At 35.8% G+C, this 15167-nt stretch overlaps 2 protein-coding genes across 2 annotated transcripts; both read right to left on the bottom strand.

Annotated features, from left to right (window-relative positions):
- Nucleotides 1-4716: 4716 nt before the first annotated feature.
- LOC104213113 (uncharacterized) lies at nucleotides 4717-10148 on the bottom strand. Its single transcript, XM_009762543.2, has 5 exons — nucleotides 10100-10148; nucleotides 6761-8422; nucleotides 6223-6329; nucleotides 5979-6125; nucleotides 4717-5902 (listed from the first exon to the last, which is right to left on the bottom strand). The coding sequence occupies exons 2-5, from the start codon at nucleotides 8355-8357 to the stop codon at nucleotides 5099-5101; spliced, it is 2655 nt and encodes an 884-aa protein (XP_009760845.1). The 5' UTR covers nucleotides 8358-8422; nucleotides 10100-10148; the 3' UTR covers nucleotides 4717-5098.
- Nucleotides 10149-11947: 1799 nt separating this feature from the next.
- Nucleotides 11948-14017, bottom strand: LOC104213112 (PAN domain-containing protein At5g03700). The gene has a single exon (XM_009762542.2). The coding sequence runs from the start codon at nucleotides 13855-13857 to the stop codon at nucleotides 12355-12357; it is 1503 nt and encodes a 500-aa protein (XP_009760844.1). The 5' UTR covers nucleotides 13858-14017; the 3' UTR covers nucleotides 11948-12354.
- Nucleotides 14018-15167: the final 1150 nt, after the last annotated feature.

Here is a 15167-nt window from a genome sequence, read left to right as displayed (position 1 = left end):
AAGAAGGAAGTAATCAGTTCAAGTTCGAGTCAACAGAAGTTAGTCACAATAAAGAAAAAAAATGAATCCAAAATGCAGAAGTCAATAAAAGATGGGGTTGCCCAAGACATGGTCAATGTCACAAGCACTGCATGTCCCGTCTTGATTTTGAAAAAAGCTGAAAAAGATTGAACCAACACCTGTAGCTAACAAGCATCAAGATTCAGATCAGAGTCCGCATGAAGCACCAACTAAAACTCAAGATCAAGTTTCGAAAGACTCATAGATAGGAATCTTGTAACTAGTAGCTGATAGGCTTAGTTAGTCTTTTTTATGTTTTGATTTTTGATGTAATAGCAGGACCGCGGACCTGAACCTCGACGGAACGGAACCTCGATCGGCTCTCCACCTCGGCATACTCCATGTTCTCACTCACCTCCGAACTACACGTGGCCTGATTCCTTTATAGCCAAGGATATGTAGGCAGCTCAGATACCAGAGCTCGGTCACATTCTCTTCATTTCCTTTAGTTTTAGTCTCTCCAAATAAGGGTCGGGTCAAAAACCTGTCTAGTCGTTCTTTGTCGGAAAACTCTTCGTGTTTCCAGTCAAAGAGAGGCAGCTGTAGACGTATGATTTTTTACCCTCCCCAAGAATTTTCACATTTTTAGCGTAAATATTTTATTTAATCTAATATAGTTATTTCAACTATTTTTGACTTCTTTACTTTATTTCGTTACAAAATGAAAAATTACAATATATATTACAAAAAAAAAAAAGAAGTTTAGTTTATGTATTTCTCCTAAATTTGAAAAATACAAAAATAGTACTTTATATTTTATCTTTTTATAAAAAACAAAAATTACAAAAATAGTTTTGTTTTAATTGCCAGTCTTATTTTGATAGTTATTTTGCTTGCGTAGGATTAATTAAATAAGGTCGTGTTTTTATTCTCTGTTACGGGGAAGAAATAATATTTGGGTTCAAACGACCCATTTTTAGGCCCAATACCTACTAACCTACCCTAAAACCTAGACTTATAAATACACCGACTCTTCAAATATTAGAAAGCCATGACTCTTCAGACATTAGAAGAGTCACGACTCTTCGGACACAATAAGAGACACGGACAGGGGGGACCTCTTCAGACTTTGGAGATAAAAAGAGAATACACGGACAAAATTAAGGGGAGATAGATTTTGAAAGAGAGAGACTTTGGAGACCAAAAATGTGGATACTACTCACGTCTTCTTCTTCATTTCAGAGAGGGCACTAACGAAAACCCTACGCTGCCCAAACTCCATCCTCACCAGCGAACTTCCAAACAACCACGACACTACCAATGTCCCCCACCTACTGTCACGCCGGACAGACCCTCAACCAGCAGTGGTGACCGTGGTCCGCCATTGACGAGCAGCAGCGCTGCTGCATCGACCAGTCACGACCCTCATCGTCCACCCAAACCACCCGCCGACGACACTGCCAACGACCCCCACCAGACGAACAGCTGCTGCTGCAGCTTCTTCGACAGTGTTGCTGTTTCATCTCACGACGCACAACAGCCTTACGCTGCCTCGTCGCCCACCAGCAGCTGAGCAGCTCGTCGCTAACCATCGTTAAACGACGCACAGCAGTCCGTCGACCACACTACCAACAACCCGTCGAGGTCGTTGCCAATCTTGGTTCGAGTTTTCCGTTTCCGTTGAGGTCGTCGTTGTTCGCCGAGATTCGGTACGTCGAGGTTGCTATCCGATTTTCTGTTCCGTTGCGGTCATTTCCGGTTAGTATTCTAAGTTGTAATTTTTAATCGATGAAAGGTCTAATTCTTTTCCTTTCTTCTTGCGATTTTGTCTCCTAAATTTGTCGTCTAATGAATGACTTTATGAAATGTTCTCGTGATTGACATTATCGTTTATGTGTTGATGTATTCTTAGTAAATGAATTGCTATGTTTGAATTGTTGTCTTTATTTAGAATATGAAAAAAATGAACTGGTTTAATTTTGAGTTATAGAATATAATATTATGATTAAATCTCATGTTAAACCTTTGGATATATGCCTATCATTTTTTATTCTGAACTAGCATGCTAAGTGGTTATTTTAAATCATAATTGTGTTTCCTTGATTCACTGTGAGCATTTTATCCATAGTACAATGAATGTATTATGTCTTTCGTCATCTCATTATTAATTTAGTACATTGGAATAGTGAGAGTGATTAATGAATTAATGAAAGGTAGATTTGGTTGAATTGGTAGATGTTATTAATCAAGTTTCGTTGATTAGGTGCAATTAATAAATCATTGTGATTACGGGTACGGTTCCCGTGACGTAGTTGTGATGCTTAATTTCTAATTTTTTTGGGGTGCATCTCATGTAACCCGATTATAATGGCTCTAGATAATCTTAGTGAATAAATTAGGATTTCTTTTTTTAGAGACAAATAAAGTAGAGAATCGTAGTTGCTTTTAGGTTTGCCCTTTAAATAATAAATAAGACGAGCCTCGCCAAATAAAATACGCAAATTACGGGGTTCTCAATAGATGGTTATTTTAAATGATTAGATTTCGGGACATGCCGTTTAGCGAATTTTGCGGACTTCCCAAAATAATAATGCGTTAGTATCTTTAGGAGCGTATTTAATAAAGTTATCTCCTTAAACTCGGGTGCATATTTATGTGATCCAAATCCAAATATCAACTAAGTCGAGATGTGTCAACAACCACAGGTGAATTGATGTGACGTGGTTCGAGACACGTTTTCACGATGTTGCAATTCTCTTTAAAATAATGATAATAATAAAAGCGGTAAAAGTTATAATTTGCACATAGGTTCATAATTGTATAAAAATCAGATAATTAGGCCGAATATGACAGTTGAGCGACCGTGCTAGAACCACGAAACTCGGGAATGCCTAACACCTTCTCCCGGGTTAATAGAATTCCTTATCCGAATTTCTGGTACGCTGACTGTTAAACAGAGTCATTCTTTTCCTCGATTCGGGATTAAACTGGTGACTTGGGACACCATAAATCTCCCAAGTGGTGACTCTGAATTTTAATAATAAATCCCGTTTTGATTGTCCTTTAATTGAAAAAACTCCCTCTGCGCCTTGCGGGCGCGGGGTGAAAAAGGAGGTGTGACAATAAGTACAAAGATGGCATAGAAGTATAAAAATTGGAACTTTGAGTAGCAAACTCCATATAAAAAAAATTAAATTGACCCATACATTGCATATAAACATAATTATGGAATAAAGCCCAATTCAGCAAAACCAAATATAAGCATATAAATGTAAAAGAAAAAAAAAATTGACCTGTTGTAGCTTGATTATAAAGCTGTTCAACCATTTGAAGTACTTCATCCGAGCTTACTTTTTCAAGTGATGAAGATGGTGTTTGATTCAATACCTACAAAAAAAAAAACATACTCTTTTTCATAGATCACACCATACAATATAATAAAAATTGCAAAAACAATTGTGAAATATTTAATTAGCAATTGCTACATATGCGATTTCTAAGTCGCATTTGCTATTTGCAATTAAAGGGGATTTTTTTAAATAAGTCAATCGCTTTTATAGAATTATAAATGAGAAGTTAATATTTTTTTAAATAAATTCATATGTAATTATAAGTAAATCCAGAACCTAAATCAAGAATGAGGAAAAATCGAAGCATATTTATCACCGACCATAACAATAAAGTACTTGCATAGAGAAATGTGTGACATTCATGCATGCCAATAAGTTGCTCAATTTCGCATCAGCATGATAAATAACAATAACAATAATAATTACGCCTCAATCTCAAACAAATTAATATCATCTCCTTCATTTAACCTCAATTCATATCAGTCAATGTGATAAAAGGAAAAACAATTCAACCTTGATTATGTAGATTATTTAATTTTATTTTATCACCTTTTTAGTAATACATAACATAATATCATCATATATTATGTCATAAAACTCTATGATGGTATTTAGGATTTTGATTCACTCTAACTCTTATTTTTTACATGCTTATAATAGTAAGTTCCTCGTATATAATATATTTTTTTATTAACAAGAGGGGAATTCTAAAGTCAGTGAGTTTAATGAGCATGATAGGGACGAAGCTAGTAGCTTGGCTACAGGTTGAGACGAATCCAATAGTTTTTGGTCAAACATTGTATTTGTGCTAAAAAAATCATTAAATATGTACAAATATTAAGTTTAAAACCCAATTATTAATGTACTTAAAGTTATCGTTCCAAAATTTAGAACCCATAGGATTGAAATTCTAGCTCCGCCTCGGAGCGTGATCAAATACATATACACGTTGTTCGAGCAAAAAGTAATGAGTTCAACTAAACCTTCAAATCCCCTACATTATACCCAGTCATCCATGTCTGTTAACCTATGCCACCAGATATGGAGGCAGGGACAAATGTAGGCTTTAAGATATGGGTTCGACAGAACCAGTAGTTTTAACCCAAACTACTGATGTCCGAGAAGTGTATCTACACTTTTTGTTGTTGATGAAGTCTGGTGCACTAAGCTCCCGTTATGCGTGAGGTTCGGAAAAGGGTCGGACCACAAAAGTCTATGTATGCAGCCTTACTCTGCATTTCTGCAAGAGGCTATTTCCATGGCTCGAACTCGTGACCTCCTAGTAATCAAATTATCATTAAATGGCATCAAGTAGATGCAAAAGGTAGTACAAAAGAGATGATAATATCAGCTCCATGACAAATGATCACTTAAAGTTCAGGGAGATAACAAAATCCAAAAAATTAACTGCACTAAGCACAAGTTTAAGAAAACTCCAACTGTAAAGGTTAACTAAGCAAAAGGCCTTCAAAGTGTGAGTTGGAGTTGAGATTCCATCAAATTTCGTTCCATATACACCAAAAGACAGTAGCTCGGATCATTCTCCGTATCTTTTTGATGGCTTTGTCAACTCTGCAAAAACTCCAGTATATCGTCATGGATCGACACTACTCGTTCACTTTACAAGTTTGGACGACTTGGCTATACTTATGGATGCAATTCAAAAGAGAGAAAGTACGTCGCAAAAAAGATATTTACATGCTCTTATACTCTGGATTACTAGCCAGCAAATTCATATGAAGGGCGATTTACACAGGCGATCCGGTTATCTTGCTTTTGAAGACTTTCAAGCTTTCTTCAACTCGGGCAATATCGGAATCAGCTAGGTCCTTCATCTCCTCCAGGAGAGAAAACTCAGCTTCCATTTCATCAAGAGTAGTAGACTTTTCAAAAGACTTCCTAGCCAAACTCAATTTTTGCTCCTGGATTGCTTTTCTTTTTGTCTTTGCATCCTTCAATCTTGCCTTCAACTTACTCATTTGGTTTCTGATGGAATCCATTGTACGTTCAAGCTTGTCGTCGTAATCTTTGAGGTTGGTGTAGAGTTCCTGACCTTTTGTGAGCTCATCGACGATGACCACTTTCTTGGCAGCATTCTTATAATAATCCTCTTTGTCCTTCTTAGCTCTACGCCAGGTTGAGGAAATATGCGGAAGGTTCTCTTTGAGTTTCTCCAAGGAAAGCGCTCTCTCAACCGATAAATCTGGTGATTCAGCATATATTGACAGTGCTGCACTTAATGTTGAACAGTTTTCGGGTAGAAGCAAGTCCTGAGAAGGCATGTGCAGTAATCTGTCGATGTCATTTTTTGCTGTGGCGAGCATTTCCACTGACGGTGTAGACTTTTGCGTGGCGGATATCTTGTCATATATGGAAGAAGATTGGCCAGTCGAAAAACTGATAGATCGAGCTCGTTTAATTTGTCCACTAACTCCAGCAAAGAAGTCGTCTAGATTATCAAATTTGACAGGACAATCTAGTGGTTCAATAATATCGGATGTCTTGCTTCTGGTCTTAGCTAATAATGGGGAAACCTTGCATTTTTTGCCTTCCTGAAAAGAAAAAGCTCTCAAACTTAGATGGAGCAATTAGTCCGAATGACACAAGTAATAAGGAGAATTTACATACATTTTCTGCAGTGGAGGAAGAGGTGGAGATTGATGTATCGTCACCAGAAACATGCATGTCGGCCATATTCCTATCTTCATCCGCTGGATTACAACTTGTCGAAGTTGTCCCTGGTAGCGGCGTTTCCATTGCGGATATCTTCATCTTCTGAAAATGGTAAAGCCACAGCGAAGTGAAGGAATCAGGCCAAGCAATCCCCTTACAATCCCAGAGGCCTGTTTAGGGGATGCATGGGAACTTTTACCTTGCATGATATTCCTCTTGTAGATATCTTTTCGGCCGCCTCATACGAGTTCCTTTGTTGTCTGTACTCGTCTTGTTGTACAAAGGATTGTGATGGAATATTACCCCCTGAAAGGCATGAATAAGGAGGCAATACTAGATATCAAATTGCAGAAAATGGAAACCAAAGGTAGAAAAAGACAAGTCGCAGAACATTGAAAAAGGGTAGCCCGGTGCACTAAGTCCGGGAAGGGCCGGACCATAAGGGTCTATGTATGCAGCCTTACCTTGCATTTCTGCAAGAGGCTATATCCATGGCTCGAACCCGTGACCTCCGGGTCACATGGCAGCAACCTTACGAGTTATGCCAAGGCTTCCTTCTAGGGAAAATTATCCGAAAATCAAATATAATGGTATATGTACAAGCCATTGTATTGCAAGCCAGATCATAATGTTTACATATATTTTATGGCGAATCAAATGCCGATGATTCCTCTATTCCTAGGGATACGAGCCAACTAGGAAAATTATGATTCGTTCCATCAAGAAGGGTATCGTACCTTTATAGTTTCTCTTCATATTCTGGCCAAATTTTCCTGCAGACTGAGAATCGCCTTTAATACCAATGGACTTCGGAGCAGCAACTTCTTGCCTGTCAGATGGACTGAGAGGCATATCACACGGTGAGATCTTCCTGAGGACATCGATAGCAGTCTTGTCCCGATTCTTAATATAAGTGGACCACCAGGAATCAAAGAACGTTCTAGAACTTGGATTAATATTAAATGGAACAAATGAGAATTTCCTTTTTAGTTGCGAAAACCTTGATTCAGTTTCTTCGACATTATCTTCCTCCCTTCTGATTGAAAAATCATTGGCTGATCGGTGGAGGGGAACAGCCTGTTTCATGCCAAACTGTCGAGCAAACTGATTTGGAGAATAATGTTCTACCCCACATTTCCACTTCGAAGATTCGTCTAGAACGATACTGTACGGGATGTCTCGAGCAATAAGATAACTAGCCCAAATGTCTTTTAACTCTGTCCTGTTGAGTTTTTGGAAGTAAGGATCAAGTGACCTCTTAAACCACTCAGGTCCAAACTTCCGAGAAGAAAATGGCGTGAATTGGCTGGCTGGTCTATATGAGCATGTGTGAAAGAAAACAAAGTAATGGTTAAATGTTTTAGGTCTCAACACACCTTCAGCCAAGGGAAACCCATAGGTCGGAGCATTACCGTTATCTGAAGTCGAAGGTTGATGTTCGGGAAAGTAAGACTGTAGCCATAACTGCAAGATCCAGAAAGGACCCGTTGCATCGTCAAACTTACCCGTAACGATGTCATGACAGCCATGATATAAATTAGACAACACAAAAGGTGCCAAAGCAAGCTTTTTACCCATAGCAAGAACAAAAGCCAGTTTCGTACATTGCTCGATCATGGTAATCGAAGAATTACATAACAGATATCTACAAAGCCACATAACCAGAAACGATATATGTTCTTCCTCTGTCACAGACATTGCTCCCATTGACACATCGAGAAATTTGCAGTAAGTTAAGCATTCTTTAATTTTGCCATACTTGGGAAAATCACAGGTCGATTCAGCTATCGCGAGAGGGACACTTACTTCTTCGCCATGCGGCCTAAGTCCTGTCAAGGAAACAATATCTAGTATTGTTGGCCCCATCATACCAAATCTGAAGTGGAAAGAATTTGTCGAGATTGACCAATAGCACAAGGCAGCGTAAATAAGATTTTTATCCTTCGGTATATCAATTTTCGACAACTGAATAGCATCATATATATCAGCTGATTTCCACACCTCCCATTTTGCCTTCTCAACTCTATCTACCCAATCGATCCACGTTCTACTTACATGAGGCCACGACCTCAGAGTCTTACCTTTGAACGAATCAGGTTGCACGCAGTGTAGAAGTAGCTTTTCTCCTTCAGCTAAGGGATAGCGAGGAGAGAGCTCCGGAGGAAGCATAGTCTTAAAACACGGGCCTAATATAAACTTAGATGGCGATCCAGGAATACGAACAAATATCTCGTCAAAAATCAGCTTGCTGTTCGACACCTGCTTTTTCTCGGCCAACCTTTTATTTGACCGGGAAGCTTCAGTACCGAAGCTTCCTACTTTATCTTTTGCCATTTCTAAGTTTTTCTCTGCTGGAGCAAGTTAAGACGAAAAAGATTGTAAACACCTCAGGGAAAAACCTGCAGATGTGATCCGGTAAATTGATTTCTTTAAATTTTTAGTATGATTAACTTCTAGATGAAAACAAGGAAACATATGCTGAAAGCAGTTTAACCAAGACTGGATTCCATAATCTGTTCCTACACTAAACAACCTGATATTATATGCATGTAACAAAAAACAGAAACTGATCTGGTTATTTCCTTAATAACATTGTGAAATTAATTAGTAACCTATGGTCTTAGATTAAACTGACATAGGAAAGAAATTTCCTTATTATCCATATGACAAATTGGCTCTTGCGATAACCATTTATTTAATCTTCCAAATCTTGAAATTCCGCAGTAGATAAATGATTTCATCCGTGTTACCTCATTTATCTAGGAATTTTTAATCCATTTAGCTTTTATTAAATGATTATTCCACTCTCCCAAATGCATCTATGACGATGACCTCCTCTAGTGCTAACCATCGGATATTTTATTGTCTACTCGTAACTATCAAGCCATAAAATTCAATTCAGATGTCAAAGATGGAAAGACGAAAAAAGGAAGAAAAGAGAAAGAGGGAAAATGATGAAACATGGAGTGAAAAATGGACATGAAAAAGGCTAGCATAAGAATGAAATCTCAGTTTCACCAATAGGAAATAATAGCTACTCATGAACTATAGTATTAGAGATTCGAGGTAGATGTTATATAACTAGAGCAAGCATTGAAGCTCCAACAACAACAACATATACAACAACAACATACCCAGTATTATCCCACACCGAAGCATTGAAGCTCCATTTACAAATATACTGTAACCTTCTAGCTCGTTTTAGGTGATTCTTTCTCATTCTTCACTTGCTTTGTTGTTGCTCTTATAGCTATTGTTTCTCCTTGTTTGACACTTAGTGACCAATTTAGAGGACTTTCATTAACTCTCCTTTGATATACGCATGGGCGGAGCTAGGGTGGCGGAAGTAGGTTCATCCGAACCCCCTTCGCCAGAAAATTACACTTTATATACAAGGTGAAAATTTATGTATATATAGTAGATGTTGAATCCTCTTGACTTTTTTAACTCTCTTTTGATATACCGGCATGGGCGGAGTTAGGGTGACGGAAGGGGTTCATCCAAATTCTTCGTTGGAAAGTTATACTGTATATATAAGATGAAAATTATTTCTTGTGTGTGTGTATATATATATATATATATATTAGATTGTTGAATCTCTTTGACTTTCTCGTGTATTTACTTCTTTATATTTTGAATCCCTTAATAAAAGTCTTGGCTCCGCATACCAGAAGTCACCTGGTTTTTACTCCTCTTTAAAGAGGTTTTCTTATTCTTATTATTTTTTAACATAACAATTTTTCCAAACCAAACAAGGAAAATTAAATTTATTATTCAGCTTTTCCTTCCTTTTCCCCCTCTACTCCAAGAGGAAAAGGAAAAACAGTAAGAGTATATCTATAGAACTACCATATTTGGCAATCTATACTGCAATGAGAGAGCCATTGAACTATAAAGATTGATAAAGATTACAAACCAAACAACAATTTCTATGCATTGTCAAGAAAACCATAGTTTTAATTTGAATTTCACCAAAATATTACTATCTTAAATCAACATGCAATACTTCAACTTAAGTATAACCTTTTAGTGTAAAACAAATATTAGAACAAGAAAAGAAGAAAAATCAACTTTACCATAACTGAAATTGCAGATTCTTGACAATTTGAGCTCTTTTTACTGTATATTTTAAAGTGAGATCATAAACTTGTTACTAGTAGTCACAATAAGAAGAGAAAGCTGACTGCTGGTGGACACGTGTACCTAATGGGGCCAAGTTTTATTGGACTTGGAACAGTGGGCTTATATTGTTTTTACATAGGATCGTTTGACCATAAATTTTGCCAAAATGAATTTGAGTTTTATTTGGCTAACACATATTTAACCATAAATTTTGATTATATTTTGGCAAAATCCCAATAGCTGGTTTTGGGCCAAAATATTATTATTACATTTTTTAAAAAAATTCCAAACTTTTATATTTTATAAAGGAGCCTACCATTTATTATTTTGTAACAATATTGTTTTGTCTTTTCGGTCATCTGATAGTGTATCATGTAGTTCATTATAAAATTGATAATTTTGTACCAAATTTATTTATGTTCAGGACTATGGTTTGCGATTATAATTAATGTTATTGATAATGGTACTGTTGGGTATTTGTGATAGTTTTTAGAACTTGTGGGTATAAGTTATGTTTGATATTTTACCAAAATAAATTTGGGAAATATGTTTTGAAAACTGATGTCCAAACACACTTTTATCTTTAAACCAAACTTCACCTATATCAGATTTTTCAAAACAAATTTGGGAATCTATGGTCAAACGCTAGCTTAATGTCAAGCCCCAAGGCTTTTTGAGAGTCCAACTCAAATGTGGCTGGCAATTTATATATTGAAGAATTAATTAAGTAAAAATGACATTGTATAGCTGCTGTAAAAATAATAGCCGAAAAGTGCATTAAATTTTATATATATTTTGTATATATATATTATGCATGTTATATGCGAAAAGTATACAGATCTATCCACTTTTTCGCCTGCCAGATGTAAATAGTTTCTGGCGCGAGCTAAAAGTGATAATACCCCAAGAATTAATTTAAATAGCGGTTCACTCAACCACTTAAACTAAAATAGTCGAGAATATATGTATATTCATATATAACATATAAGTGCGTGGGGGTGGGGGGGGGGGGCAGAGTTTTCCTCTATTCTTTCCACATTTTTTTCGTATTTTATATCTTGAGCTGTCAATATTTGTGTTTTTCCGGTTAATTATATAGTTTTAATATAAGAACAATCTATAAAATACAGCAAAATTATGTTTTCACTCAAAAAATTGTGGACCTGCCTCCAAATATTCACAACGTAATTTCTGAAATTAATTCTCTCAACACCATGCATATCCAAAATTCAAAGGAAAAGAGATATTTCTGCCATATATCAAAAGTGCTTTTAAAACTTGTAGTTTAAATTTGTCATGACCTTCTGTGAGTAAAAACACATTATTAAAGGTAAAATTTAAAAAAAAAATATGACGTAAGAATATGTTATTAAAGGTAACATTTAAGATTAAAGAATTCGAATATAAAAGAGAAGTTATTCTTTTTGAGACATACTAAAAAGAAAAAAAAATCACAAAAATGAAATATGAGAGTATTAAAGTCTTACATATATATTACTCTGATGCTAATCTACATAATAGTTTTGAATAAAAGACAACAATGTGTCAAAGGTGACATATTTCGAGGCAAGGGCGGATTCAATAGCTCATCCTTTTATACTAAACATAGAATTTTCAGTATAAAATTTATTAAAATTGCTAAAAAATTGAGCGAAGAACTCATAACTCGAACAACATAATTGATTTTAACGATCGAAACCGAATTTTTTAACCTGTAAAATTAAATTTTGGATTCACCTATGATTCCAGGGAAGAAAGAACTATGAAATTATGGAACATAAGTTATGTGAGGATAAAATGTGTATTCATGAAATCACTCTGATTTTCTTACAAAAGTCACAAAGCTACAATGAAATTGGTGACCTTGGTCGTGTAGATAAGAGTCAAATGAAATACAATTTACAATGTCTGCCATTTTCTATTAACTACCAAAACCATGTAACAACTAGGAAAAAAGAAAGAGCACATCCGTTTTGCAATTACAAGGATATAATATCATATCTTTTGCAAATATAGCCAATCTTTTTGTCCTTTGACCATCAACTTTCCACCCTTGTGATAAGATAGTGTCCATTTTATAAGCACTTTCACACATGAGAAGTAGTAGGCCCCACTTGCCAAAACCCAAAATGGGCCCCACTTCCACCATATATAGTAAAAATATAGTATGATCATGAGGTCTCTATCTTAAAAGATGTCATCCCTTACCTCATCTTTCACTTAGTTCAATTGACCTAAAACTTGCATTTCTCATTTCTTTGTATGGTCCAACTACCATTCCATCTTCTTCTACATATCCAGTCACACCTCTTTTTCTTTTCCTATATCTATACAACCCTAACCCTATGACCCCACCAAATACCAATATGGCCCCACATAATAACCCTATCCCTACCCCTAACCCCACCTCCACCTTATCTTTCCCTACACCTTCCCTCACTTTGAAATATCCCATCTTGGATTCATCCCCTACTCCTACTAAACTTTGTATGGGGTAGTCTAGTATGTAGCAAAATCCAGATGTATTAGTATACACCACACCCCAACATGTACAATTTCCTTCACATGTACTTTGACATTCTTGAAAAGAAACCATTTTTTGGTAAGTCATTAACTCCTTATTAGGCAATTCAACACCATTTCTTGAAAAACCCTTGTACTTTTTATGATCATAAACCCCACAAAAGTCGCCGGAATCTTGATTTTCCGGCGAGACACACCGGCCGGAGTTGTAATCCGTACTATTGTCTAGACAAGAACAACCTTTGCCCGGTTGACAGAGTCCATATATACCACAAGGATTAGGCAATTCACATGTTTCCTTTATTGCTTGGTAGTCCAATATCCAACTTGACCCGGCCCAAAAATATCCTTTCAAATTCCCATCCGGTTCGACCCGGATCCGACGGACACCGGATACGGGTTGTTGAAAACTGTTAAAAGATTCTACATCAACTGGAACTGACTCATTTTGGTACATACCAAAAAAACCATCTGACTTTAATACAGCATAAATTGGTCCTTGACCTTCAATAACATCAGCTTTTGCTTCTAATGCCTTGTGCTTCCAATAGATCCGACCCGGACCCGAAACCGAACCCGCTTCGTCCTTGGACTTGGCATACAACCCGAAAAAATCAAAGCCCAAACTCATGGAATAAAGCCCATTGGACGAAACCAAAGTCATTTTATTTGTGAAATTTTGATTTTCCACAAGGGTATCTGAGGGAAAATCAAAACTTTGCCACAAAACAGAATTTAACCTCATTCCACTATCAACCTTTTGAACTTGCAAATTTGACGTATTTGAAAGCCAAACACGGTCTCCATTAGTATGAGTTGACCAAAATACCCCTGAACGAGAATCCGACAACACAAGACTGCCATTGAAGAACAACTCAGTCGGGTCATCCCATCTTGCAAAACGGGTCAAGTTAGCAACCCATATTGACTCAGAAGATGGAACATGAATAATAGAAAGAGTGAGTTGATCTTTTTCAACTCGGAGAAAACTCAATGAGTAATTACCAGTAGAATCAGTAAGAAGAGGTTGAAAAGTTGAAATATGAGAATCTGGGGTTGCTTTAAATCCTTTGAAAAGCTCTTTGGTAGATTCAGCTCCAATATTAAACCAGTAAAAATTTGTGAAAAAAATGGAAATCAAGAAAATATGAGTTACCTTCAAACGAGTTACTGAGTTAACTATTTCCATGAAATTTTTTGCATGAACAAAATTTCAGAAAATTTGTGTTTTTGTTTGGTATAAAGATGAGGGTATAAATAAGAGCAAAAGCTAGCATATGGTATATATTATGATTGGGTAAGTATAGACCAAAAGAAAAAGATTAATATTTTATTGTGAAAGATCATGAAGATCTCGAAGAAAAGAAAATGAATATATAATGTTTGTATATAAACATAGTGCATGGTTTGAAAGAATTATTTTTGTAGTATATTTATTGATTGGGGAGATATAATGTTTAAATATAAGTACATCATAGGAATTAAAATAAAATAAATGTAGAATATCCAGGGCGGAACTAGCCTTTTGATTGTGGACGGAACTTAATAATTTTGGTCCAAATATTATTTTTGTCTTAAGAAATTTATTGAACTGTATAGAAATTATTAACTTAAAACCCGATAATTTAGAAGGATTATAATTTTGAACATATAAATTTTAAATCTTAGCTCTGCTTCTATGTAAATTCAGAGGCAGAGCGAGAATTTTAAGTTTGTGGGTTCGAGATTATAATCGTATTAAGTTACTGGATTCTACATTAATAAGTTGTAGTACATATTTAATGAATTTTTTAAGACAAATACAAGGTTTGAACCAAAATTACTCGGTTCAGCCGAACCCGCATCGGATACTCTGGCTCCGCCCCGTGTAAAACTACTAGAAAACAACAACAATAACAACTAAGTGAAATTCCACTAATGGAGTCTAGGGAGGGTAAGGTATACGTATACTTTATCCCTGTCTCGAGGAATAGTAAAAACTATTTTCGGTAGACCCTCGGCTCAATTAAATAATGAATTTTTTGAAAATAGTGACTGACATCTACTTGCGGGTGAAGGGGGATTTGTGGTATTTCAATGTAAAAATAAGCCAACTTTTACTTCGGTGGATCATAAAGTGCATGGAATGTGAACTACTACTGGCTTGTCCATATTCATATTTATTAGTTTCATCAACTGCATTTTATAGGACAGTTTTTATTTGACATTGTATTTGCAAAAGAAAGACTTTCGGCTCATATGTAAAAGTGATTTTAAAATTTGTGATCTTAAACACACCAAAATAATTTATTTTCTATAAATATATATTATTAAGGGTAAATATGTTGTTCAAATTTAACAAAAAGTTCAAAATATGAAAAGGTGTATCATATTTTTCACTAAATCTACGTGAATTTCAAGAGATCATGGGTCTTTCGAGATAACTTTATTTTATATATACTATAAATTTAGGTTTACTTCATTTCATATTATCACTTTCGCTCATCACGATTAGTTTTA

The sequence above is a fragment of the Nicotiana sylvestris genome, chromosome 7, assembly GCF_000393655.2.
Source record: "Nicotiana sylvestris chromosome 7, ASM39365v2, whole genome shotgun sequence".
NCBI lineage: Eukaryota > Viridiplantae > Streptophyta > Magnoliopsida > Solanales > Solanaceae > Nicotiana > Nicotiana sylvestris.
The sequence above is the reverse complement of the archived record's forward strand: the minus strand, read 5'-3'. Positions and strand labels throughout refer to the sequence as shown.